Source organism: Elephantulus edwardii, unplaced genomic scaffold (assembly GCF_000299155.1).
Source record: "Elephantulus edwardii isolate Elephantulus edwardi_28Jun2011 unplaced genomic scaffold, EleEdw1.0 scaffold00092, whole genome shotgun sequence".
Taxonomy (NCBI): Eukaryota; Metazoa; Chordata; class Mammalia; order Macroscelidea; family Macroscelididae; genus Elephantulus; species Elephantulus edwardii.
Genome location: NW_006399842.1, coordinates 13,340,487 through 13,366,033, shown reverse-complemented (window position 1 = coordinate 13,366,033; position 25,547 = coordinate 13,340,487). Strand labels below are relative to the sequence as shown.

General features: G+C 41.8%; 1 protein-coding gene across 2 annotated transcripts; it reads right to left on the bottom strand.

Annotated features, from left to right (window-relative positions):
- Positions 1-4,021: 4,021 nt before the first annotated feature.
- On the bottom strand, positions 4,022-22,878 carry WDR31 (WD repeat domain 31). Of its 2 annotated transcripts, none has more exons than XM_006890727.1 (9): positions 22,832-22,878; positions 22,083-22,215; positions 20,353-20,427; positions 13,405-13,546; positions 13,205-13,305; positions 10,298-10,365; positions 9,232-9,373; positions 5,392-5,554; positions 4,022-4,182 (listed from the first exon to the last, which is right to left on the bottom strand). In XM_006890727.1, exons 1-9 carry the CDS (start codon positions 22,876-22,878, stop codon positions 4,022-4,024), a joined length of 1,032 nt encoding a protein of 343 aa, XP_006890789.1. The 2 variants fall into 2 exon arrangements, with proteins under 2 accessions (XP_006890789.1, XP_006890790.1); XM_006890728.1 differs by having other exon boundaries at positions 22,083-22,212.
- Between the last annotated feature and the right edge of the window lie 2,669 nt (positions 22,879-25,547).

Here is a 25,547-nt window from a genome sequence, read left to right as displayed (position 1 = left end):
ATTGCATTGGGAAAATCTGCTGTCTTGGACCTCTCCAGAGTTCTGAAGAGCAATGATGTTAGTCTAGATACAAAGGGGCACCTAATCCAGGCCATGGTCTTCTCAATTACTTGTTATACTTCAGAGAGTTGGACAATGACTAAGAATTACAGAAGGAGAATAGGTGCTTCAAGTCGTGGTGCTGGAGAAAATTATTGAACATATTGACTGCTAAGAGAATAAACAGGTCTGTCCTGGAGAGGGTAAAACAGAACTGCTCCCCTTGGAGGCAAGGACTTTGAAGTTCTGTCTCACATACTTTGGACATGTTGCCAGGAAGGACCAGCCTTTGGAGAAGGGCATCATGCTTGGAAGGGTGGAGGGACAGTGCAGGAGAGGAAGACCCTCAATGAGATGGATCGATTCTGTGATTGGGGTGGTGGGAATGAGTGTGTAGGAGACAATGAGGTTGGCACAGGACAGAGCAGCATTTAGGGCTCTTGTACATAGAGTCGCTATGAGTTGCAAGCGACTCGATGACACGTAACAACGACATTGCATTAAGAAAATCCACTGTCAGGGACCTCTCCAAAGTACTTAAGAGCAATGATGTCAGCTTGAAGATTAAGGTTCACCCAATTCAGGCCATAGTCTTTTTAATCACCTGCTATGCATCTGAGAGCTGGACAATGAATAATGATGACAGATATTATACCTTTGTGTTGTGGTGCTGGAGATGAGTACTGAGCATCTTATGGACTGCCAAAAGAACAGATATGATACTTAAAGAAAGTACAGCCAACATGCTCCTTGGAGGCAAAGATGACAAAACTCTCTCTCACACTTTGGGCATGTTGTGAGGAGAGGCTGTTCTTGGAAAGGTACATCATGTTTGGAGTCAATGTAAGAGAAGAGACCCTCATCTTATAAGAAACCCTCAATGAAATGGATTGACACAGTGAATATAACAACTGCCTCAAGTGTGTAAGAGATGATGAAGATGGCACAAGATAAGACAAAGTTCAGGTCTGTTGTTCATAGCGTTGCTGTAAGTTGTACTCAACCCGACAGCACCTACCAGCAATGTCCAGTTCTCAGAATTAGCCTTTGTGCAACTTCGTTATATTCTTCATCTTATAAGTGTGGAAACAGATTTTATCTCTTGCTCAAGTATAACAGAAGAAGAATAAACGCCTTCGAGTTTTGGTGCTGGAGAAGAGTCCTGAATATACCATGGACTGCCAAGAAAACAAATAAATCTATATTGGAGAGGGTGAAACCAAGTCTCTCCTTGGAGGCTAGGAGTTTGAAGCTTCACCTCACTTACTTTGGGCACATGGCCACGAGAGATGGGTCCTTAGAGAAGGACATTATGCTCATAAGGGTGAATGGACAGTGCAGGAGAGGGAGACCCCAGATGAGATGGATTGATAACAGTAACTGGGGCTCTAGGGGTTGGTGTGTCAGAGTCAGTGAGACTGGCTCAGAACAGGGAAGCGTTCAGAACTACTGTACATAGATAGGGTCCCTATACATCGCAGGTGATTCAATGGCACATAAAAACAATAACATTCTATTATAGGTTTGGAAGCAGGAGTGGCATCCACTTCCTAAATAACATGCCTCTAGAAACTCTATGAATTTTGATAAATGTTGATAGTTGTAGAGGGGCTTCAGACCTTTTGTTCATAGGGTCGCTATGCATCGTGCTCAACTAGAATGCAACCAAAAATAACAAGGCCATACAACTAAATGGAGAAGTGGAGATTCAAACTTCAGTCTGATTCTGGCCCTCACATAAGAACAGATTTCCATCTGGAGCAGTCAAGGGCACGGTGGAGAAAAGGCCTAAGGAGAAAAGCAAGAGAGACAAGGAAGAGGGCCATCAGCCCCGGTGTCCAGCACAGGCATGGGAAGACAACTGCAGAATTTCTTTACCTGGGATTGTCAGAAAGAGAATCTCCTGACCCTAGTTACCCTATATGTGGACTTATCTGAAGGAAAAAGGGACTCAACATCATTGCCTGGGCAGAAATGGACCATGAACAAGAGGCTGAGAACTCGCGAGGGGTCCCACAGGTAAGACCTGAGGGAGCTTGACAATCCTCACTGAAGAGGACTCAATGATTAAATACAATGGCATTATCCACCAACTGAACCTTCTATTGTTATTTCACATCCTTTGGGCATGTTACCAGAAGGCACCAGCCCTTGGAAAAAAGATACCATATTTGGGAAAATAGATGGTCAGTGAAAGAGATCTTCAATACTATTGCCAGATGGTGGGTCTAAATAATGGCGGGAAAGTCAGACCACTTTGCAAAGAAAAGATTACATAGATTCACTAGAGAAAAAGAAAATTCTTCAAAAGGAGAACACGCAGGGCCTGGGAGGAACTCAGGCATGAGCAACTAATGTTCAGAGCTTTTCCTCATAGGCCGGGATGGTTTTCAGGGGTAAGGAAAGGAAAGCGTGATGTTTGCACAGCCTTTGCCAGATGGCTGCATCTCTCCTTCCTCCTTTGCACAAGCACTAACTTCAAGATGGGCTAATGTGCAAGGGAGTGCGAGAGGTGACGTCAAGACTCACTAGGGATGTTTGTGAATACATAGGTCACTCTGGCCTCAAGTTCAAGCCCCACTTCCTTCTTTTAATTGTCCTCTTAGGTCACTGCTCAGTCATGTAACTCCTTGTGCACGCATGTGACACAGTTTCATCTGGTCATGTTTATCTTCTGAAAAAAATACCTTAGTTCTACGTGTTCTTTAGATGTTAATACCCCTTAGATGTTACAATACCCCATTACTGTTGGCTCTTGGGGTTTTTCCTAAGTGAGTTTGTATTTTAACAAATGCATGGGTAGGTGTGTGTCAGAGTATGTGAGCTAGAATGCTAGAAAGTGTGGGTGAGGGTAAGCAGGTTCTCTTGAACTGTCCTCCTTTCTAATCCTTAGAGCTCATGCAAACTTGTTCATGGACTTTTCTCTTTACTTCCTTATTTCTCTGGATCATGTAAACAGTTCCGTTTTACTTTTCTTTTTACCTTCCTAGCTCCCGAGGTTAACAAGCTGGACCGACACAGTGACCATTAGGTAACCAGGGTCTCGGGCATGGTGGAGAATATGAGAACAGCGCAGGACAGGGCAACGTTTCAATCTGTTGTCCATAGGGCCATCAGCATCTAGCAACAACACATTTATTTCAAAGAAGGAGCTTCAAGAAAATGAAATGAAGATATTAAATGTACAAAAAAACCATGTTTTTAGCCTTAATTCATGTCTGAATGGCTCAGTTTTGTTACCCACAGAACAGATTTGGTAATACTTCAGTTCTGGAGAAATGTCAGCTTCTTCAAACCATCTCAGGCCTCACAGTCATGCGGTCTCAGCTCTGATCTAGCAGAGTACCCAAAACAGAAGGAAATGACTACCTACTACCCCTTCACTCAGCTTCTCCTTTGAGTAGAACCCAAAGCTTTATGTAGCTTTCTAACTGTGATTAGTCACACTGCTGAGGAGCAGTCTAGATTAAACTAGAGTTGAATCTCATGTCATTTTCTCGATGTAGCAGCAATGCTCTTTCCTATCTCAATAATTTAGAACCAACAAGACCAGAATTTCTCTGCGCATCACTTCTACTTACCGCTTCCCCCACCTTTAATGCAGGTATAGAAAATGTCAGCTCATAGAATCAGGCTCTGTATTGTGATTCTCAAACTGATTGGCCTATTAGTCTTGCAGGTTGCAATTTTGAAAAAGAAACATTTTTTAAGAAGGGTAATCTAAAAAACTCATTTAAAAATTGTATTTGAATTTAATTTTGACTGAGACCCTTATTTTAAGACCATTATTTCTAAGTTTTGTACTTGATTTTTTTAACCATGAGACTTAAACAGACTTCCACCATTCATATCCCTTCTAAGTCAATCTAAGCAGAAACTACCAGTGCTCCCTTCCCTCCCCTGGGATAATGTAGAGAAATGCAAAGCCACACTGAGAAAGAAGAGTGGTGCTCTGATATTGCCCAGAAAATGTCTCTTGGCATCAAAATGCTGCCACTTGCCACAGTTTCGGCCCTTGGCTGTGGTCCACTCTGAGTAAATGAATTCCTCTGCTGAAACTTGCACACAATAAGGAGACGGTGTCACCAACAGCTAGGGAATTTAAAGGTCCTGATCCATCCAGAGACAAGGTGAAAAGGCAGGCTAGAAAGAAAAGAGAAACCAGCAGGTTAGATCAAGACTGTAATAGCATGGAGTGTAATGTCTTCCTGAGAAATCCAAGGAAGCAAAACATATGCTGTACACAGCTACCCCACATAAGAGGAGTGCTGCACTATTTAGAGAAAGCATTCCAGCAGAACTTGAGTCAACTCCCCAAGCTTTAACATGCACCAAGCAAGACATCAAAACTTACAGGGATATTCAGACAACTGGAGCCTCACCTGCTAAGGACATTTAGAAGGTTGTCCTCGTTTGGCTGCCCAGATAGTAAAAGAGCAGTAGCAGAGAAAACCAGGAAAAGATATTGATCCTCAGCTCCCTTCAAGACAAAGGACAATAAAGAAACATCGAAAGCCACCTCTAAGGGCTTTCTGCTGATTCAGCTTCCCTCCTTCTGAATATCAGGGCCTAGTCTCTGAAGAATCACAGGTCACCAGGTGGGCTTTCATTTACGCTACCTGGTCAGGTCAGGTATAGTCTCTGTTCACTAAATCTTAAATATCTGCTCATTTCACCTCCCACATCAGTTACACTGGGGCCACACTATGGGAAGGTACACTAGGTATGGCCTTGCTATGAAAGTCTGCTTGTGCTACAGCTATTTGTAGAGTTTCACTTAGACATGAACTGACATGTTTTTACTGAGGATCAAGACTTTAAACAGTAGATTACAAAACTTCTGTATACTTGACAGTTGGCGTATAGGAGTTTTGCCATAGCACTGTAGAAGACTCCAGGGACCTGTGTTCCATAAGAGAAGGAGGATGACCCTACTGTGATCTTAGACCTTAATTTCATAGTCAAAATAAGAGAGGGTCATTCTGAGACTTATCCTTCCTCCAACTCATCCACTAAGAAATGACACATTTCAGTCTTTGTAAAATGAATTTCAAAGTGGCAATCCTAGGCACTTTGAACATCACGAGTTAAAGGTGGATGAGGAATTTCAGGTTGGAAGAATGTTTGAACTTTTAGGAATGAGGCTATACAACATACCAGGGGACATATGGTAATGGCTTCCAGGCAAGGGTTGAACAGCGAGATTGTGACATCTTAGTGACATCTCTTAACCACTAGGCTACTGGATAGTGGTAAGAGATGGGTATATGCTAAGTAATTGAATGAAAAATATAAAGATCCCTTGGGGATTTCCTCTATCTTTCTCAGAAGCATTAATTGCAGATTCCTTACCTCCAGTATCTTGATTCCAAATCTTAACCTTGCAGTCATGTGATGAGGTAGCAATTACCGGTGTCAAGGCCAGCGCTCTTGGTAGAAAGACACAGGATGCAACTGTCTGGAAATGTCCTATGTAGTCACATATTCTGTTGCGTGTCTGTCTTAGGTCCCACAACTGCAAAGAACAACAGGGAACAGTTCACAAATACAGATTTCTCTGACTTCATGTTTGTTGTTGTTGTTGTTATGTGCCGTCGAGTCGTTTCCGACTCATAGCGACCCTATGCACAACAGCCCTAAACCCTGTTCTATCCTGCGCCAACCGCACCGCCTCTGACACACCCATCCCGATTACCCCAGTCACTGAATCAATCCATCTCATAGAGGGTCTTCCTCTCCTGCACTGTCCCTCCACCCTCCCAAGCATGATGTCCCTCTCCAAGGACCCGTCCCTCCTGGCAACATGTCCAAAGTATGTCAGACGAAGCCCCAGAATCCTTGCCTCCAAGGAGTAGCTTGGTTTAATCCTCTCCAAGATGAATCTGTTTGTTTTCCTGGCAGTCCATGGTACATTCAGTACCCTTCTCCAGCACCACAGCTCAAAAGCATCCACTCTCCTTCTGTCCTCCCTAGTCACTGTCCAACTCTCTGATGCATAATAAGCGATTGCAAAGACCATGGCCTGTATCAGGCGCACCTTAGTCTCTATAGAGACACTGTTGCTCCTGAGTACCTTTGAGAGGTCCCTAACAGCAGACTTTCCCATCGCGATACACTTTTTGATTTCCTGACTGCTGGTACCAAGAGTGTTGACTGTGGAGCCAAGCAAACTGAAGCTGTGAACACTGTCAATCTCTTCGTCATCCATCCTGACGCTGCCAATTGGTCCAGTGGCGAGAATCTTTGTCTTCTTGACATTGAGCCTTTGTCCATACTGAAGGCTGCAGTCCTTGACCCTTCGCAGCAAGTGCATGAGGTCCTCCTCAGTTTCAGCAAGCAGGGTTGTGTCATCTGCATAACGCAGATTGTTAATAGATCTTCCACCAATCCTGATGCCACGATTCTCCTCATAGAGCCCAGCTTCTCGGATAATCTTCTCTGCATACATGTTGAAAAGGTATGGAGACAGGATGCATCCCTGGCGTACACCCTTCCCAATTTTGAACCATGCAGTGTTGCCCTGCTCTGTTCTGACTACTGCCTCTTGATCCAAGTACAGGTTTCGCATTAGCACAATTAAATGTTCTGGGATTCCCATTCTTCTCAGAGTCAGCCACAGTTTGTTATGATCCACACAGTCAAATGCCTTTGCATAATCAATGAAACACAGATAGACATTCTTCTGGTATTCTCTGCTTTCAGCCAAGATCCATCTAACATCAGCAACAATATCCCTAGTACCACGACCCCTTCTAAACCCAGCCTGGACTTCCGGCAGTTCTCTGTTGATGTGCTGTTCTAATCGTTTTTGGATGATCTTCAGTAGATAACTTTTCATTAACATCCATCTCTGTCTTCTCATGAGTCATCATTCCCTCCACTTATCTATTCCTCAAACTGTATCTCATCTTCAACCTACTAATAAGTATCAACTTACCCCACTAGCCCTGGATAAGGATGTGACAAGAAGTGCTCCCCTCCTCATGGCTAGGGAAGTGAAAGTAAGTTTTATAGTGGGGAGAGGAAGAAATGGGTTTTCTGTGTTCATGACAGTTTAGTCTCTCTTTCATTGTCAACAAGTCAGAATCGACTCTTTGCTGACCTTTTAGTGGGTTTTCAGAAGGCTGCAAGTCACATGGGAAGAGACTGCCCATTTTTACTCTACAGAGTGGCTGGTGGATTTGAACTACCGAAGAGGTGCTGCCTTTCAGTTAGCAGCACAACTCCCTATCCACTGCACAGCCAGTAATCATTCGCTTGCTGGAAGCTAATAATTGGGAGCACTTTATCATAAGTCTACTCAAGTGTAAACACTGTGATTTATTGTCTTGGATGCTGAACACTGTTACAGGAAGACCAGTATTTACAAGAGAAAAGAGAGCCCTGTCAGTTCCATTCTCATTGATATGGATCAGACCACACCTTAAAATTCAGGGAAGAAGAGCAAACTGACTTGTGAATAAGAAATTATAAAGTCACAAAAAACTACATCATCCAAGGAAATGGAGATGCTTATCCTGAAGAAGTAACATCAGTAGCCTGGGGACTCAACTTGATCTATTACTGTCTAAAGAGTGGAAAACAGGCCATGAAGGCACAGGGCCATGAGGCAGAGGGAGTGAGAATAACACAGCCCCTCACTGACCCAGAGTAGAAATCAAATAAAGAGCCTGTAGCCCAGCCGCATGGTGCCTGTCGTGCCCCATCAGCAGCAAGAGGTTCATTTATTCGTTGCTGACTCATAGTTGTGGTACCAACACTGGGGTTTTAGTAGGGAAAGAAATTGGAGAGTTGGGGAAGCAAAGAATATCTCACAATGCAAATCCAAGTTTTAGCCCAAGTTCCAAGGAACAATTCCTCAATTAGTCCAAGCTCTAGTTTCAGTTCAGCAGTCAAATCCAAGTCAACCAGCAAGGTTTGCCTTTAAGCAAACAAGCATCCAGCAAGTTATAAGTCAGTTTCTCCTTCAAGCATCTGGCAAGAAGACTATAGCTGTTATCTCAGGGATCCTCTGCTGACACCTTGCCACCGTTTCTCCACAGCAATATCACAGTCACTCCAATACCATGACCAATAGGCTCTGCTCCAGTCTCCCTCAAGTCCTGCCACCACAAATCTTGCTTGCTGTAAGTCTTGCCACCCAGTGAGGGAAGCACTCTTTCTCTTACCCTAGTTTCACAGCTTTTGGTGATGTGCAAGACCATACTGATTTGCAAGACTACGTGCCTGCAGTTAAGGTAGCTGGAAATCAGAGAAGCCTATCTGTAATGGCTGAAAAAAGCCAACTTTTAGGCTAACACCACAATTACTTACCAGGGTTTTGGTCTTAGGTAAGAATTTTTAATCCACCAAGCTTCTCTGTGTTACCTCATCTATAAAGTGGGAATTAGTGTATAATTAAATCAAAGGGCTGTATTTAAGTATTAAATGAGATAATCCAAGTAAAGTACTTAGTCCAGTTCTGCCATATAATAAATGTGCAATAAATTGAAGCTATAATTATTCTATTTGAATATGTAACTAAAATTGTACTGTTAAGAATCTAAGGAGGGAGAAAATCTAAGGTACTTTAAAGGAGGCTAGACAATTTCCTCAAAATTTAATGCAAGATAAGTATATGAGTAAGGGGTGGGGTAAACCCTCGATTAGCACTGAAGCTTCAAAACATCCTAAAGAGTTTGAACTTCCTTTACTGTCTCTATATGTACTTTGAATACATGTACAGTGGGGATAGTACTCTTCTTGGCTTTGCAGGGAGTGAGGGCCGCTGCAGGCCAGTTGTTCTTATCTTGACTCTTATGACTTTCCCCACTAACAACTCAGAGAGACCTGGGATAATGGATATTTCTCTAAAAGAGCCAATATGGAATGCAAAGGAAAATTTACAGGATTCACTTGGAATAAGCCTGAGTCATTAGGAGAAACTGCTCTGGTAGGTGACAAGAAGCCAGAATAAGTAATTTACTAATTTTCAAACAGATCTGTTCAAACAGATCTGTATAGAATTGTGCTTTTAACCCCAAGACTGTGTTTTTGCAGTGGTTGAAATCCACCAGTGGCTTTAAGGGAGAAGGTTAGGTAGTTTCTTTCTACCCAATTTATAGCCTAAAAAAACCCACCGGGGGGTCAGCTATGAGTGGGAACCAACTTGACACTGTGAGTTTATTAGCTGGTTCCTACACAGTCTCTTACCGTAGCTTCACAGCCTTCCCCTCCAAAGCCGTTGCTACAGGAGAGAAACATGTGTCCATCCTCACTGACATCACAGTAGGTCTGAATATGTTGTTTTGCAGGAAACATATGAGCTACATGCAGGCCCCGACTGTCCCATAATCTGAAAGAAAAGACAGCAGGAAATGAGTCTGCAGGAAATGTTTTGAATAGGCAACACACTAGCACAATAGTCTTTGCTCTTTACTGCTTAGGCCAGTCAGAATGGAATATCATGATTTACCTAAAAACAGCAACATGAACCAAATTAATATGAGACACAAAGCTGGTAGGAAATAACAGATCTAAATGACATCCGAGTTCTTTCTATTTTGAGATCTAGGTAATAGGAATATAGATCAAGGATCTTAATTGTCCAGGTTAATTTGTTAATTTGGTCCCCTGGGACACTGCTTTTAAAAAGATGTAAAAATATAGAGAGAGAGACACAGAGGAGCATTCATCTTTCTATAATCAGATACAAAAGATTTACAGGCTTAGGACAACTTTTGCTAGGGGGCTCATTGGAAAGTGTTTTATTTCTCTAACTCGTTTTATCTTATTTTTTTAATGCCCATCACTTTCTAAATCAAGCTCTTCTAATTCTAAAATTCCTAGACTGAGCATATTTACTTTACTCTGCTGTTTCCAAAATGGATTCTAATCCTACTCCCAGGGAAGGAGAGCTGAATGATTTAAACCAAAGCAGCAACAGCTGAGCAGGGAAGGCAAGCAGAATCAGGCAGCTTGAAAGGGTTAAACAGGCCCATTATGAATCCTGAGGTTAATCAGAACATAGCCACACAGTGGGACTAGAGAAATAAGGGGCTGTGAAATCACTAGAACAGGGGCTTTTCCCTAACCTCTAGGCTCTCAACTTCTTCCCAGATGATTCCTGGGGCTGAATAGAAAAGTCCCCTGCATCAAAAAATAGGTAGAGACTCAGTAAGGCTCTGTGAAGGGCCCTGTATTGAGAATGGAGTTTTTAAACATGGGTGCTTGTAAGCAGATCACTAGAAACATTGGCACTACTGCCCAGTAAGCCTACCTGATGGTTTTGTCCTCAGAGGTCTGTAGGATATATGGTTCTCTGGGGACCCAGCACAGGTGAGTGACCTAGAAGAAACAAGCTTTTTCAAAAGGCCCTCATATCAAGTTATGGAGCCCCAGTGGCGTAGTGCATTATGTGTCAGGCTGTGTAGTTAGAATCCACTAGATGCTCCAGAGGAGAATGAGAATCTCTTTTCTCATAAATATTTACAGCCTCAGAAACCTGATGGAGGGTTGCTATGAGTCCAAACTAACTTGACATTATTGCTCTACTGTAATTCTTATAAACTGTTCCAAATAGCATCTCAACACCTCAAGGATGCTGAACTAGTAAATCTGACTTCAGAGGAGTTTATGTTTTGCAGATTCTCACCAGTCATGTTTTCCATCTCCAGGGTTATCAGTAGCTGGATCAATTGTGAATGCCCACATACACACAGCCCACTTGTTATTGCTGTCATGTGCTGTCGAGTCGCTTGCAACTCATAGTGACCCAATGTACAACATAGGGTCTATCCTGATCTATCTTGTGCCAACCTCATTGTCTCCAACACACCCACCTCAGCTACTGAGTCAGTCCATCTCATTGAGGATCATCATATCTTGTGCTGTCCCTCTACCCTACCAAGCATGATGTCCCTCTCCAAGGACTGGTCCCTCCTTGCAACATATCTAAAATATGTCAGATGAAGCCTCAGAATCCTTGCCTTCAAGGAGCAGCCTCATCTCACCCTCTCCAGGATGAACCTATTTGTCCTCCTAGCAGTCCATTCAATACTCTTCTCCAGCACCACAGCTCAAAGGCATCAATTCTCTTTCTATCATCCATAGTCATTTATCCAGCTTTTTGATGCATAGCAAGCAATTGTGAAGATTATGGCTGGGATCAGGCATACCTTAGTCTCCACCTAATATCATTCCTGATATCTGGAGAGGTCCCTGACTTGGTTGTGCTTCTGTTTATGCAAAAGTTATACTTGGACCAGGAGGCAGTTGTCAGACAGAGCAAGGAAACACTGCATGGTCCAAAATCAAGAATGGTGTACACCAGGGATGTGTCCTACCTCCATACCTTTTCAATCTGCCAAACAGATCATCCGGGAGGCTGGGCTCTATGAGGAGGAAGGTGGTATCAGGACTGGAGGAAGACTCATCAACAATCTGCATTATGCAGATGACACAACTCTGCTTGCTGAAACGGAAGAGGACCTGAAGCGCTTGCTGCAGAAGGTCAAGGACTGCAGTCTCCAATATGGATTAAAGTTCAATATCAAGAAAATCAAGATTTTCACCACTGGGCTGATTGGCAGCATCATGACAGACAGTGAAGAGATTGAGATTATTAACAGCTTCAGTTTGCTTGGCTCCACAATCAACACTCTTGGTACCAGCAGCCAGGAAATCAAGACAAATTGCATTGGGAAAGCCTGTCAGTCTCCCTTAGTCCCACTGAATTCAGGCCTGGCCATGTGACAGAGACCTGCTAGCCTTGTGCTCAATAGAGTGCTTCTCCGAGGTGAGACCACTGAAATGGCTAAGGTCTCATCTGTTAGGTCGACATTGTGCCTGCAATCCTCTGCTGGGCAAAGCATGAAACAATTTTCAAAAGCAACACAAGGTGACGGAATTTTTCCTTACAACTTCCACAAATATGGAGGGCATGGGGATAAGCATATTTGATAGCTGTTAATGTCTTTTAAAGTTAGAAAAGATTCATATAACTCAAGTTTGACAACTACTAAAGGAATATCTACCGTGGTGGTGGTGTTGTTGTTATGTGTCATCGAGTCAGAACTGACTCATAGCTGACCTCCAGAGGGTTTTTAGAGGCAGGAAATCACATTTTGAGGAGACTGCCCTTCCTTCTTAAGTGTATTCCAAATGTGTGCCTCTGGGATTGCAGTGCAGCCTCTTACCACTAGGACACCAGAGCTCCCTAGAGTCAGGCATAAAGATGTTTCCCAACATTGTTTCACATTCTTCTCTGAAGACCCTTATGAAGATACTGACTCTCTGAGCCTTTCTTTAAGTAACTTTTGAACCCAGATACTTTTGACCCTAAAGCCTTTGTAGTGTATGTATCATCCCATGACTAGAATGTTACTGCTCTTTATAAACAGAACATAAAAGCAAAATGCTGATTTCTCTGCACAATACTTCATGTACAGAACACAAAACAAGCACACTGTGAGCCAGGGACTCTGTTTTAGGTTGCGAACCCTGCTCCTAGCAGTGTCTGGCTCACGGAGGTGGGGTGGGGGGTGGGGGGAAGCAGTAACAGTATTTTGAAAGAACAAATGAAAAATCAAATCTAAACTCACTGCTTTAGAGTTGATTCTAACTCCTAGTGACCCTATTCGCCCAGTAAAACTGCGCCCTCTGGAATCCAAGGTGGTGCTTAAATGGAAGCAGACTGCCTCAACTTTCTCCCAAAGAGCAGCAGTGGGTTCAAATTGTCGATCTGTTGATTAGCAGTCCAATACTTAATCCACTGTGTCACCAGGGCTCCTAACAAATGAAATGTTGTTATGTGCCACTGAGTTGGAAACAGCTCATAACTGACACACCAATGGGGTTTCAGAGGCTGCAAATTGCAGAAGATTACCCAGCTTTCTCCCTTGGAGCCTTCAGGCTGGCAGCTCAACTCCTTACCACTAGGCCAACAGAGGGCCTTTGTAAAATCCAGTATAAACTAGTAGAATTGTTCTCTGGAGCAGAAGACTTAAAGGGACTATCTGACCCAATAGCCCCAGGCTACTGTCCTACAGAGTCTGGGGTTAGTAGGAATTAGAACTCAAGCTTCTACTGCCTGATTTCTGGTATCTTGATCTTTCTCTCAGGTTCTTTCCCCAACCCATGCTCCCTCCAGCTGTAGTCCTGTTCTGTACCAAGTCTGAGTTCATACCAGGTTTCTGGAAACAGAAGCTCTCTCTACACACTGTCCAGTTTCCACATCCCACAGAAGCAGGGTGTTGTCCCGAGAACCAGTGCACAGCTGTGTGGAGTCTTTGGAGACAATGGGGAGAAAATAGTTTGTGAGATGGAGATGATTTAGGGTTTTCCAGAAAGAACAAAGAAGCTGGGAAGAGATTTGGTTTACCTTACCTGGGCTCACAGCCAAACCAGTGACCACCATGGCATGGCCTGAGAGCTGCTGTCTTGGTTGTGAACCCTGTAAGTCCCACATCATGACCATCCTGTCACGAGAGGCGCTGAAGAGCTGGTTTGATTTGGGAATACAGGCTACCTGCTCCAGAAGAAAATCCAAAGAAATAGCTTTGTTAAGCTTACTTGATTGAACTTTAAAACAGAAAAAGATGATTTGTAGAAAAACTCTCTTGCACAGTTTTTATGAATAGTACCTAAATTTGAAAAGATAACAAGGCCAGTTCGGTTTCAATTTCCACTCATCTCAAAGTTAAGGTACTCTTTCCCCTTCACATACCAGAACTCCTCCCTGCTCTTAGAAGTAAGATGGTGCTAATGTAAAGTGCTGGGCTACTAATCGAAAAGTGGGTAGTGCCACCCAGAGACTCCTCAGAAAGCAGGTCTGGTGATATGCTTTCAAAAGGTCACTAGTTTAAAAATTCTATGGAGTAATTAAATTCTTCATATAAGGACCCTGCATGAGCTAGAACAGACTCAATGACAGCTTCAGGATACGGCTAAAATTGAACCTCTTCCTAAAGCCTCCTCAGATCACCTCACTTCCACTGGAATCTTTCCCCTCTAATTGTCCACAGAATTTTCTCTTTGTGTAACCACTTCCCCTTCCCTCTCACTTTTGGTACTTTATTATCATCACAACTCAAATTGGTAAGTGTTACAAAGTAATTTCACATACTGTGTTATTGTTGTTGTTGTTATGTGTCAATGAGTTGCTTGCGACTCATAGCGACCCTAAACTCTAAGCTCTGCTCTGTCCTGCGCCAATCTCATTGTCTCCAACACACTCATCCCGATTGCCCCAGTCACGGAATCAATCCACCTCCCAGAGAGCATTCCCCTCCTGCACCTGCCCTCCACCCTCCCAAGCATGATGTCCTTCTCCAAGGACCACTCTCTCCTTACAACATGACCAAAGTATGTCAGATGAAGTTTCAGAATCCTTGCCTCCAAGGAACAGCCCAGTTTAACCCTCTCTGGGATGAATCTGTTTTCTTAGCAGTCCATGGTACCTTCAGCACTATTCTCCAACACCAAAGCTCAAAAGCATCAATTCTCCTTCTATCCTCCTTGATCATTGTCCAGCTCTCTGATGTGTAACAAGTGATTGCAAAGAACATGACCTGTACCAGATGCACCTTAGTCTCCAGAGACACACCATTGCTCTTCAGTACTTTAGAGAGGTCCCTAACTGTAGACTTTCCCATCGCAATACGTCTTTTAATTTCCTGGCTGCCAAGCAGACTAAAGCTGGGAACAATTTCAATCTCTTCACCATCCATCCTGATGCTGCCAGTTGGTCCAGTGGTGAAAATCTTTGTCTTCTTGACATTGAGCCTCAACCCATATCAATGGCTGCAGTCCTTGACCCTCAGCAGCAAACGCTTCAGGTCCTCTTCAGTTTCAGCAGGCAGGGTTGTGTCATCTGCATAATGCAGATTGTTGATAGATCTTCCACCAATCCTGATGCCGCATTTCTCCTCATAGAGCCCAGCCTCCCGGATGATCTGTTCTGCATACTGTGTTAGATTAATTATAATATCTTACATAATAAAATCGAGCACTAACCAAATTATTTTGGTATTTTGGTACAGTGACTGTGTATTCCTTCAGTTTTACTTTTAAAGGTCTCCTTTTTTCCTTTATTTCTGTCTAAAATCCAGTTGTACTGTGATTTGAGTTAAAGGTGACAAATTTGTTTTCCATTCAATTCCATTTATACGCATTTTATCTTAATAACATTAATTATAAAGCCCACAATATAATAAACACTTTGCCTACTTACTTCCTCCCTGTAATTTTCATTTCCATCAATCCTTTTATTCTACTGCTTCCAGCTTTCTAGGTTCTATCCTTAAGCCAATGCTGCTCTTTTTTATTTTATTATGTTGTGTGTGTGTACCATCAAATTGGATCTGATTAGTACAGGAAGAGATTGTCCCTCCTTCTGCAGCAAAGCATCTGGTGGATTCGAACCACGCCCCTCTGCAGTGCAGCTTCTTGCCCCTAGGCTACTGGAGCACCCTCCAACGCTGCTCTTTTAACCTGAGATGGTTGGTTATTTTAAGGAGTGAATGTCTCTCTGATGACACTGTTCTCTTTTTTTTATTTGTTTGGTTGGCACAGGAAGAGAGAGCCCCTCCTTCTCCAGCAGAGCATCTGGTGGATTTGAACCATGCACCTTCAGGACTGCAGTACCGTTTCTTGTTACTAGGCCACCAGAGCTCCCTGACACTGTTCTCTTTATAGTCTTATCTATTGTTTGACTAAAAACTTCTAGTGAGTTTTGTTTTCGGTTCAAAGAGTGACCAATGGTCATGATATTGAGGGTTCTGTCAATCTTTATTGGACTAATGAATCTGGTCATTTTTATGGTTTTTTGTTTGTTTGTTTGTTTTGTGTTTTTTTTTTTAGTTTTGTTCCACATTTTTCAAAATCTTCTGATAGCTTTTAGAGTTGTCATTGGGGGTAGATAGGTATCATTTAATTCTTCTGGTCTCAGGGTTACGGAAGTTGAGGTTGATATGGTTTATTATCCTTTGGACTGTTTTTATATGCATTTGCTTTGCTCCCCCTTCTCTGTTTTGGAGATGGAGAGGCCAACAGGTTGCCTGTAAACTTTTAAGATCACAGTCACTGTTCACAAAATAGAGACATGTTAGAACCTTGTCATTGGAGACTCTATTGACAATGTCTCGACGTTTTACAAGTTCCAAGGCTCCAGAACCAGTAGCTCATCCCCCCAGGTTGTCCAGCTATAATTAAGAAGCTTACATAGTGTTACCCCCTGTTGAGTCTGCTATATATGTGGATATATTTACCAAATACACTAATAAGAAATGTAGAAATATCATCTGCCAAATCTACACATAGTCAACACACATCCATACACATACATACTTCATATATATACTTTTTGGGGGAGTGAAAACTTACAAATCATTGGGGGTTTTTTGCTGTCTGTGGTATATTCAATACTTTTTAAAAAAAATTTATTGATATTTTAACAAAAGTTTATAAGGGAGCTTTGGTAGCCTACGGGCAAGAAGCTGCACTGCAATCCCAGAGGTGCACGGTTCGAATCCACCAGATGCTCTGCTGCAGAAGGAGGGACAATTTCCTCCTGTACCAGTCAGATCTGATTTGATGGTATATGCACAAAAAATAATAAATTTTTTTTAAAAAAAGTTTACATAAAACTTGGATTTCCATTCATTCATTGTTGCATTTTCCTCCCTAACCCTCCCCAGTTCACTTTTCTCTTGAAAAGATTCTTTTATTGTTCACAATTTCCTCCCTCCCCCTCACCCCCCAGTCCACTCTTCTATGCACCTCTTATTCTGGACTGTTGTCATGCAAATAGTACCTAATCATATATTTCTTTTAGGCATTTCTTTCCCTCATCTATTTAAATACAGTGTTCATTATTTATTCCCTCTTTTCTTAATTTCTCTCCAACCCCCATGTCAGTCCTGTTTTATAACAGTAGCATTATGCAGTATTTGTCCTTTTGTGACTGAGATATTTCACCTAGCATAATGTCCTCCAGGGTCACCCATTTTCTATAATATTTTTTAGTTCCTTGTTCTTCAGTGCTTTGTGGTATTCCATTATGTGATCATACCATAGCTTCTCTTTCCATTCATTTGTTGATGGGCATTTGAGTGGCTTTCATCTCTTTGCTTGTTGTGAACAATGCAGCAATAAACATGGGTGTGCATATATCTGTTCGGGTGGCAGTTCTGATTTCTTTAGGGTATATTCCCAGTATTACAATTGCTGGGCCAAATGGTATTTCTGTTTCCAACTTTTTGAGAAAGCACCATCTTCCAGAGTGGTTATATCATTTTACACTCCCACCAACAGTGAATAAGGGTTCCAATTTCTCCACAATCTCACCATTTGTTGTTTGCTGCTCTATTGAACTTTGCTACTGCTTCAATACTTTTAACCAACTTCACAATTCAGAGAATTTGAGAGAAGTTGCCCTTAACTTAGGGGATGTGGGTTGCACCAAGGGTTTCGCTGTCCCTGATTGAACTTTCTTGTGTCTCCTCCTTGTAATGCCTTGTTTGGGGTTATGTGGGCCAGGTGGGAAGGAGGACACTGCCTGAACGTCACCTGCTCACTCCATGTGGCAGTCATGTGGGCCTGGCTTCTGAGTATGACAGTGCTGCTGTCTCATGCCTGCTTCTTGTCTGCTCGCAGTCATGGGCCTCTGTCACTCTGGGAAACCTCGCCTAATCCACGCATAGATGCTTTTAGACTTCCCATTGCAAATACACTTAGATGAAGAGGTCTTAAGTCTCTGGTATCCTGGTAAGAAGACAGACCAAGGGCTCTGCTGGGGTGGGAATGGGTGACCCCGGATCCTTGGCCAGTGTCAATAGGAGAGCCTGCTCCACTTCTCATTGCTAGGCAATAGCAAGCCAAGCCTGGAAAATGTGCTGTTACTAGTGCATGGACTTAATGAGTTTTGTTCTGAAATTTCTGTGATTTAACAATAAAGTAAAATAAAAGGTATCAATCTGTCTTCAGACTTCCCTGTTCATTGTCCAACGTTCACAAGCATATGAAGCAACTAAGAACCCATGGCTTAGGTCAGTCGCATGACATCCTTGTTCTTTTGCACTTTAAAGAGGTTCTCTTTTTTTTAGATTTTTTTTTTAATGTCTTTTTGTTTGCTTGCTCCCCCCACCACTAGTTTATTTACAAAACTCTAACACAAATTCAAACAAATTCTTTCCATTTTCTTCACCCCCGCATCAAATTGTCAACACAATCCTTAACCCCGCCTCCCCCTGCACATCCATTTCCCTTAAAGCAGTTCTTGACAGCAGATTTGCCCAGTGTGATGAAACTTTTTATTTCCTGACTTCCATGAGTGTTGATTGTGGATCCAATTAAAATGAAATATTTGTGACTTTCAATCTCTTCTCCATTTATCATGATAGTGCCTACTGGTTTAGCTGTGAGGACTTTCTCTGAGTCAGTGTTGACTGGCCAGCAACTAACAACAACATATAAAAACCAAATAATTATTCATTCTTTTTCCTTTCATCTGAGGGTCTATTATAACTTGAATTACATGTTGTCAAGTGATATACTGATGGTTGAGTATTTCTATTTCTATTTAGTACTTCAGTTTTTAGAGGTAGCAGATGTATCAGTGAGCTGGCTGCAGGCTCAATTTTGGAATACTATCTTTGGTAGCCAAGTGGCAAGAAGCTGTGCTGCAATCCTGAAGGCATGTGGTTCAAGGCCACCAGCTGCTCCACAGGAGAAGGATGGGCAATCTCCTCTTGAAATCTGCCTCTGAAAACCTGCTGGAGGGTCCACTATGGATCAGTTTCATCTCAACAGTACACAGCAGCAACAGCAAGCTTGTTTTGTAGGTACCCAGACTATACCTTTATTTCTCCTCTTTTCACATGAAGGACTTTTGTGAGACCTGTTGCTTTAGTTAACTAGTGTTCTCATAACAGAAATACAACACATGGGTGATTTTGCCACACAGAAATTGATTTGCTCAGTTTAGGAGACTAGGAGTCCAAATCACGGTGCTGCCTCTGGGTGAACTTTGTCTCCTACCTGGAGGAAGGCTGTCTATTCTGAATTTCTACTTCTAAACGATATTCTTGTGGCATGAGATTTCTCTTTCTTCAGTGTTGTGTTGTTGTTATGTGCTGTTGAGTCATTTGCAACTCATAGTGACCCTACGTACAACAGCTCTGAAGCCTGCCCTGTCCTGCGCCAGTCTCACTGATTCCGACACATCAACCCCCATTGCCCCAGTTACTGTGTCAATCCATCTCATCCGGGGTCTTTCTCTCCTGCGCTGCCCTTCCACATTTCCGAACATGAGGTCCTTCTCCAAGGACCAGTCCCTCCTGTCCATGGCCCAAAGTATGTGAGAAGGAGCTTCAAAGCCCTTGCCTCCAACAAGATAAGCTCAGGTCCACTTGTGCTTCCTTACAAATTATAGAATAACTTCACTTTTTTTTCCCATCACATCAAAGATTCTGCTTTTAGGAATGGCTACCATCTATCTCTCTCCCAATCCAACAGTACCTACAGAATCAAAACCACTTTTCAAATTTACAGTCTTTAACAGAGATGGGGCAGTCCTCAGCAAGCAAGATAAGCATGAGCTTATTTGTATTTATTCATTAATCTGTAGTGATTCATTTCACAAGGGTTACAGCACAGAAACCTGGGGCTGACTCATAGCCACCCTGTGCACAAACCAAACGAAACACGGCCTGGTTCTGTGCATTTGGAGCCTGGTGTTCTCTCAGACTGATTCAAAAGCAAGCTGGCAATTGACCTGGCAAGTGTGTTATCATATTCTGTGATACAAGATGTGGCTGGTGCTTGGTTTCACTGATGGAGCTTGCATCTTAACTTTTTGTTCATTTGAGTGGATTTCAGAAAGGGGAGTTAAATAAGTTAGTAGTCTCTATAGTTTTTGTTTACACTACTATGTAATATTACTTAACAGATTTCATTTTAACTTACCCCCCACAACCTGAATAAGTGGTTCCTAATATAATTTTTTTATGAATATTTTTTTATACATAGCAGCCTTCAATACATGTTCCTTTTTAAGTTAGAATAGGTTCACAAGCCAGATATTTAGCTGTTCTCTATTTACTTACTACTAACCTGTTTGGAGTTATAAAGAAAAAAAAAGTGGCAGGGTCTACCTGTGTAAATAGCTAAGTGAATGATTTGCTTTTCTTTTCCAAGAGTGGGGCTTGACAATACCATATGAAGTTTTCATATTTTTTCTTTAAGAATGGACTTTGACTTCTAATAACTAGAGCTATGAAATATTCCTTTACTGGTTCCAAAGTCCTCCCATAATAACAATTGTTAGACAATTACCTTAGTGACTTCTCGTTCATGTCCTTTGAACTTTTTCACCACATTTCCAGTTTTCCAGTTATAGACTACAACCATCTGCAGAAAGTCATGAAAACATTTCTGTTTTACCTATCAAGGATGACAAGCTTTTACTTTATTCTCACTTTCAGTTTTCCCTTGTAATTAGCACTTCCTCTGCCCAGGGACTAGCTTCAAATGTTAGGGTTTTATAATTCTGTTCCTCCTCCTGCCCGCCCCCTTACTTTGAGTTTCTTTTTGTTCCTCCTGAGAATACAGATTGAAGTTCTAGCTGCAGAGACGACGCAAGAGTTCTTTATTGGATTGAATTTTCTTTTTTCCTGTAATATGATGCTTATTTTTCAAATTTAAAAATCTCATCCATATTTCCAAAAGCTAGAGAGATTTAACTGTTCACACTTTCAATTTATTAGCTTTTCTTCAGGAATACACTTTTGCTTAAAGTTAGAGGTACAATTATTTTTCAATTTTTTTTTTTACTGTAAGTACTTCTTCCACTACATGGAATTTTAAAAAGACTGCTCTGGCCTCCCACTGCCATTGAGTTGATTCCAACTCATAGCAACTCTATAGAGCAGAACTGGTTTCCAAGTCACTGAGTCAGAATCCACTCAGTACAGCTTTGGTGGTTCCAACCTACTATCAGCTCCAAGAGAAAGATGAGTTCATATCCACCATTAGCACCAGTTGTGATTTATAGAAAACTGAAGCAGTGTTGCTGAGAGTTGGAATAGACTCTATGGCAGCAAGTGAGTGAGGGAATAAGAATCAGTGCTTGTGCTACTACCAACATCCTCGCTGTAAATACCATGACAGATACAAATGTGAGAGAGAGAAAGAAAGAAAGAAACCAGATGCAAAGTGACGGTGGCAGGGAGGACAAAAGACAGAACGGAGGGCACAATGCCCCCCAATACAGATATTTCAGCACATTATATAATGCCCTCCAATACAGATATTTCAGGATTCTAAAAGTGAGGGGATACCTCTTGATGACAACAAAAAATACGGGAAGGTGTTAAAGGGAGGTGGTCATGACAATGTTGTTATTGTTTGTACGTGCCATTGAGTCATAATAGACGTAAAGCTGACTCTCCAGCAGGTTTTCAGAAGCTGCAGATCACATGGAAGGAGCTTGTTAATCTTTCTTCCAAGGGGCAGCTTTCCAAGGGGCAGCTGGTCAATTCGAAGCTCCTAAGGGGTGACACCTTTGGGTGAGCAGCTTGCTACCCGCTAGGGCCACCAGAATGCCACAATTTGGCAATTAGCTAACAAAATTACATATGTACTTTATCGTTTGATTCTGAAATCTCATTTCTCAGAATTTATCCTAAAGTCATATTTCCCACAAAAGAATAGAAATGTGCACAAGGTTATTCATTCTAGTAATGCTTATTATTGCAAAATATTGCCATTTGTAAAAAACATGTAGGGGATCTAACATAGTGCTAAGGGCAAGAGTTCTATTGACAACTGTCCTATAAAGATTCTTATCTCCATATAACAGAAAAGGAGACTGCTGGCAGGAAAAAGAAAATAAAAAACCTTTCCCAAATAATAGGAGTGGCAGATTAGGGATTAAGACCCCCTTCTAATTCTAAAGGTCACATTCTTTTACTAATTAATACTGCTGCCAGAAACGTATTACCTGGAATTCCCAACAAAATAGCTTCCATTCCTCATTATAAATTGGTTCCCACTTCAAATCTCACCTTATCTTTTCCTCCTGAGACACAAAGTTCTGGGCTGAGGGCAGCAACAGCAGAGACAGCATCCACATGGGCTGGGCTATACTCTTGAACTGTTTTAGTCTGAATCCTCTCTTCTAGAACTCCATCAGGCCTACTAAAGAGAAGATGAAAAGTGAGGGAAGACCTGAAGGTAGGGAGAGCGTGGATAATAGAGCAAGAGGAGGAAACACATGAGCTAAGGCAGCAAGTTCAAACGGACAAATAGAAAATTTACCAATTACTAATGGGATTAGTCGAAAAATGCTCAGGAACAAATACAAGTTTGGACTCTAGTAAAGGAGAATATGGCAGGTGGTAAGAGTTTACTCCCACCAGAAATGACTCCCAAAGATATGCAGGGCCCCTTCCCGAGTCAGCTATAGAACAGACTGCTTGGATCAACAAGGAGCTCTAGTGGCCTAGTGCAGAGTGAGCTGCACTGCTAATCCATAAGTGGCAACTTTCCTGTGATTTGGATCTATCAGTAGCCACTCCAGAGGAAGAAATGTAGTCTCCTCTCTTGAAGATTTACAGCTTTGGGAAACTGATGGAAGGTTTTCATGAGTTTGGGACCAACAACAAAGCAATTAATGAGTTAGTGATTGAGATAAATGGATCAAACTGACTGTGTAGGGAAGGTCAGGGACACACAATCTGGGTCTTTTCTTTCTTTGGTGGGCAGTTTTGGTGAGGCCTGATAAGCTTGGGACTCAAGTGTAGGGTTACTGTACCTGTACTTAAAAGAACTTTGTTTGAGTTTGCTTTGCAGTTTCCCCATCGTGGCCCAGAGCCTACACAAGACTTTCAGAAGAGGAGCATGGTTTAGTTGGCACCTGGCTGAGAGCATCCCTTGCAGCTGCTGGAAGTTGTGGTCCCTGTTTAGTAAAAAGAAGGATGTAGACTATTAATTTGTTGAGTGCAATAATGGCACAATGGTTACGTTAAAAACAAATCTTTCAAGGTAGAAAAATCCTAAATGTCCACCAGCAGTTGAATAGATATGGTATATGAATGGTATATTTTTTGTTGTTGCTGTGTACCATCGAGTGAGAACTGACCCATAACTGACCCTCCAGCGGGTTTTCAGAGGCAGTTAATTACACGGGAGAAGACTGCCCATCCTGCTCCAGTACAGGAGCTGGTGGCCTTGAACTGCATGCCTTCAGGATTGCAGCACAGCTTCTTGCCACCAGGCCACCAGATGGGGCCAGTTCCCCTTTGTGGATGTAGGACATAGCCTTCCCCATGTTGCCCTTGCTCTATTAACACCTTGTTCTATTTACTCTTATCTATGCCCTCTAAGGAATCATTAGCAGATTAAGAACAAAACAAGAAGAAAATGATTTTTTAAAATAGAAAGAGTATTGTAATTGGGAACAAGAAATAATTTACCCTAGTGAAGTTTCTTGAAAAAGAAGAGCTTTGATTATTCTTTTTTTTTTTTTTTGAGCTTTGATTATTCTAAAATGCTATAACCTTTCTAAATTGGTAGATTGTTTTAAAATAATTTTACTATTTTATTCAACAAAATAATTATGCACCAAGTTTTAGGTTAGTATCATTTAACAGCGAGATTAAATAATCTTTGCCCTCTTGGGGGAAAAATTTTACTATGACACTTCTCCACATCACTGTACCAGGATCATGAAGTTTTTCTGTAATAAGAATGAGATGCTAAAGATAATGACACTAAATGGGATAATACAGGTAACAACAGATCAGTTGTTCTCCGTGGGATCTGTGGTCTTCTACGCGTTCCTGAAAGCCTTCCAGAACGTCTATGGGGTCTACCATTTTCAACCACCATCTATATGATGTTGGATTTTATAATTTAACATCAATCCAAATACCATACTGCCCCTGACTGAAAACAAAAGATTCACCCACTGATGTGAGAGTCTGTCTTCTGTTTAAGCCAGACAATAAAATTTGCAAAACTGAAACAATATGACTAATCCAAATTTTTTTTTAATTGGAAAACAACCTCCTTCTATCACCCCTAGTCATTGTCCAGCTCTCTGATGCATAACAAGTGATTGCAAAGACCATGGCCTGTATCAGGCACACCTTAGTCTCCTGACTGACATGGTTGCTTATCAGTACTTTGAAGAGATCTCTGACAGCAGACTTTCCCAGTGCAATACGTCTTTTAATTTCCTGGCTGCTGTTGCCAAAAATATTAATTGTGGAGCCAAGCAAACTAAAGCTTAACAGTCTCAATCTCTTCACCACCTATCATAATGCTGCCAATTGGCCCAGTGGTGAGAATCTTTGTTTTCTTGATATTGAACTTCAATCCTTATTGAAGGCTGCAGTCCTTGACCTTCTACAGCAAGGGCTTCAGGTCCTCTTCAGTTTTAACAAGCAGGGTTGTGTCATCTACATAATGCAGACTGTTGATAAGTCTTCCTCCAGTCCTGATACCATATTTCTCCTCATAGCGCCCAGTCTCCTGGATAATCTGTTCTGCATATGGATTGAAAAGATATGGAGAGTGGACACATCCTTGGCATACACCCTTCCCAATTTTGAGCAATGCTGGTTTCCTTGCTCTGTTCTAATGACTGATTCCTGGTCCAAGTATAGGTTTCACATAAGCATGATCAAGTGTTCTGGGATTCCCATTCTTCTCAGAGTTAGCCACAGTTTGTTGTGGTCCATACAGTCAAATGCCTTTTCATAGTCAATGAAACACAGATAGACATTCCTCTGGTACTCTCTGCTTTCAGCCAAGATCCATCCACCATTAGCTATAATATCCCTAGTACCACAGCCTTTGAGCTGTGGTGTTGGAAAAGAATACTGAATATACCATGGACTGCTAAGAGAACAAACAGGTTGATCCTAGAGAGGGTGAAACCAGGCTCCTCCTTGGAGGCAAAGATTCTGAAGCTTCATGTGACATACTTTGGACATGTTGCAAGGAGGGACCAGTCCTTGGACAAGGACATCATGCTGGGGAGGGTGGAGGGACAGCACAGGAGAGGAAGACCCTTTATAAGATGGATTGATTCAGTGACTGGGGTAATCGGTGTAGGTGTGTCGAAGAAAGTGAGACTGGCACAGAATAGAGTTTAGGCCTGTTGTACATAGGGTTGCTATGAGTTTCAGGTGACTTGACAGCACATAACAACAACAAAACAGGGTTTTTTTAGAAAAATCAAGCTAACTATGTTAATATATATATATGGTCTATTATTATTTCTAAACTAATAAATAATTTTTCCATTTTATAATATTGAAGGAAATGGTACAACAAGAATGTTTAAGCCAATCCATAATTTACATAAACAAAACTTCTTTAAGATAATTTTTAAGAATGAAAAGAAATCTTTAAAATACTCATTTTAAGCAATAAGACAAGAGAAGGGAATAAAAGGTATCCAAATAGGCAACGAGGAGGTAAAATTATCCCTCTATGCTGATGACATGATAGTATACTTAGAA